Below are 2,622 nucleotides of genomic sequence, written 5' to 3' on the forward strand. Positions count from 1 at the left end.
ATATATAACTTTACATTTAAAATTATCCAACAATGCTGTTTCAGGTATACTAAAACTGTCAGAGATATTTCTTTTACCTGTTGAAAACATTATAGCTCAGTTAGTAGAGCAGAGGAGTGTAGTGGCGTTATATACATGTCATCCTTAGTTTGGTGGTTTGAATCTGTCTTACAAGATCACTTTATGTAGTAGAACTATATTTTTGGAAGCAGTCTTCCATTTCCTATATAAATTGATTTAATGCTCAATATCCATGTTTTTTTTTATATACAGTGATGTGGTATTAGCAGAAAAGTGTATGGGTGTATTAAATGAAATACTAAAGATAGAAGAATGTATGTTATATCATTTATTCTAATTTTAAAGCAGAGCTTTGCAACAAATAGGAACTTATTGCATGATGTCTACTGTTGAAAGCAAACAAAAGGTGAATTGGTTTCAAATTTTGGTAAAAGGCTAGCAGTTTTGAAGAAGAGGCTTAGTGGGTTACATCAACCCCAGTGCTCAACAAATGCATCCATCCTTTAGACAGTTTAAGTTGCTTTGATAATTTTTTTTTTTTTTTTTTGCCAAATAATTGACCTACCAAGAAGGTTTATGAGTAGCATGGCAATCTATGTTTCCGATTAACCTAAGAATGGAAAATCAAATTGAAGGCTGGTTATTGTGGAGGTTGTTGCACGTTAATGATCATAGAACATATAAGTTTGCAAGTGATGCAAAGTAGAGCTACTGAAGTGTTTTGGGAGTAGATTACGGATAATGACTACAAAATATAATTGTTTTACATGAAAGTGAAATTTCATGTCAGGTGTAATGAAATTGGAGGAAGACGTTGAAACTTCCCCTCTACAAGTTTATTCTTTTCAACAGCAAAGGGAGCTATTTTTTCAGGAAGATAAGCTAACAAAAGCCCCTTTATTCTGTCTTCCCACATAGCCTGCACATAAACTAACCACGAGTGCTGCATAAAGTTAAATTGGTGTGGAGCTTTCTGAAAGATATGTATAGTTTTCGCTAGTGGAAGCAAAACACTTATTTAAAGGTTGATTCTTTGGGACAAATCATATGTGATTGTTTAGAAAAGGCTAGAACGACAACGCTAAAATGTATTTAAAACAATGGACAACAGTGGAAATATAATGGATGGGTAAATAAGCATCCTTAAAGTGAAACAACGTATTGATAGGTAAACAAAGGTATCAACAAATAGGAGAGAGAGACTGAAACAAGTAAAAGAAAGTTAGTCATTATACACACACATACTGTGATTTATATATACTAGATTAATTACCTTTTCACTTTCAGTATCAAGAGCTGATGTTGCCTCGTCCAAAAGCAATATTTTGGGATTTCTTATCAGTGCACGAGCAATAGCAATTCGCTGTTTCTGTCCACCACTTAGCTGTGATCCTTTCCCTCCAGCTTTAGTTGCATAACCCTAAAAATGAAAAAAAACAAAATAAATAAATATTAAAAAATTAATTAAATTATATTAAAAGCAAAAAAAAAACTATCTCCATTGACTCATCATTATTAATCATGTTTTTTTTATTCAGGCATTTAATAAATTGGATCAACATTTCCTTCCTCTATATGATTATTCCCCGCTATTTGGAAATATTTCATGTAAACTGTCCATTGTTTACAATGAACATATGACCTAACATGATAGTTGTAACTGGGTGTCATTGCTATAAAAGTACTGTCTTTATTTCCAATATTCTACAGAAACATAACTGGCCTTGGGGACAATGTTTGGAAACATGTAACATTTGTTGACAGAAAGGGCATCCAGCTGTAGAAAATCTACTTTAATGAACTCCATTTGACCCTTGCAAACATTGAAATGTGGGCATTATAATGACAATAAATATATATATATATATATATATATATATATATATATGTATGTAGATATCTCCATAAGATGTACCCAGTGTAAGCTATGGACACATAAGAGGTGCAGCAACATCAAAAGGAGATTAACCAGAAAGATAGCTCTCGTGTGCAGCAGATGCACAGGGCAATAAACATCACAGATGCTCAGAAAACAGATTCCATCACATGCCAGGGGAAGAAACTAGAAGTAGTTGATAGCTTCTGCTACCTAGGTGACCAAGTCTGTAGTGGGGGGTGGATGCTCAGAGAGTGTTACCACTAGAATAAGAATAACTGGGGCAAAGTTCAGAAAGCTTCTACCCCTACTGGTGACAAAGGGCCTCTCACTCAGAGTGAAAGGTAGATTGTATGATGCATGTGTGCAAACTGCCATGCTTCACGGTAGTGAAACATGGGCCGTGACTGCTGAAGACATGTGTAGGCTCAAAAGAAATGAAGCTAGTATGATCTGCTGGATGTGTAATGTCAGTGTGCACATACGACAGAGTGTAAGCGCCCTGAGAGAAATGTTGGACATAAGAAGCATTGGATGTGGTGTGCAAGAGAGATGTGTGCATTGGTATGGTCATGTGTTATGTATGAATATATATATATAAAAGATAAACAAGAGTGAAAAAACTACAGAAGGCTTGTGTTACATGGTTAAAGTATATATTTAAATTGTTATGTCAGAAAAATGTTATAAAATTTTGGGTATAGAAACATTGTATTTGGAGAAAT

The 2,622-nt window shown here is 34.2% G+C and overlaps 1 protein-coding gene across 1 annotated transcript in view; it reads right to left on the reverse strand.

Moving 5' to 3' along the window:
- The window catches only part of LOC106870660 (ATP-dependent translocase ABCB1), a 130,796-nt gene that overhangs the window by 1,591 nt on the left and 126,583 nt on the right, over positions 1 to 2,622 (reverse strand). Inside the window, exon 26 of the mRNA XM_052966110.1 lies at positions 1,295 to 1,441. Within this exon, the coding sequence (XP_052822070.1) occupies positions 1,295 to 1,441 (147 nt within the window). The remainder of the gene's footprint in view (positions 1 to 1,294; positions 1,442 to 2,622) is intronic.

The sequence above is a fragment of the Octopus bimaculoides genome, chromosome 1, assembly GCF_001194135.2.
Source record: "Octopus bimaculoides isolate UCB-OBI-ISO-001 chromosome 1, ASM119413v2, whole genome shotgun sequence".
NCBI classification, from domain to species: Eukaryota; Metazoa; Mollusca; class Cephalopoda; order Octopoda; family Octopodidae; genus Octopus; species Octopus bimaculoides.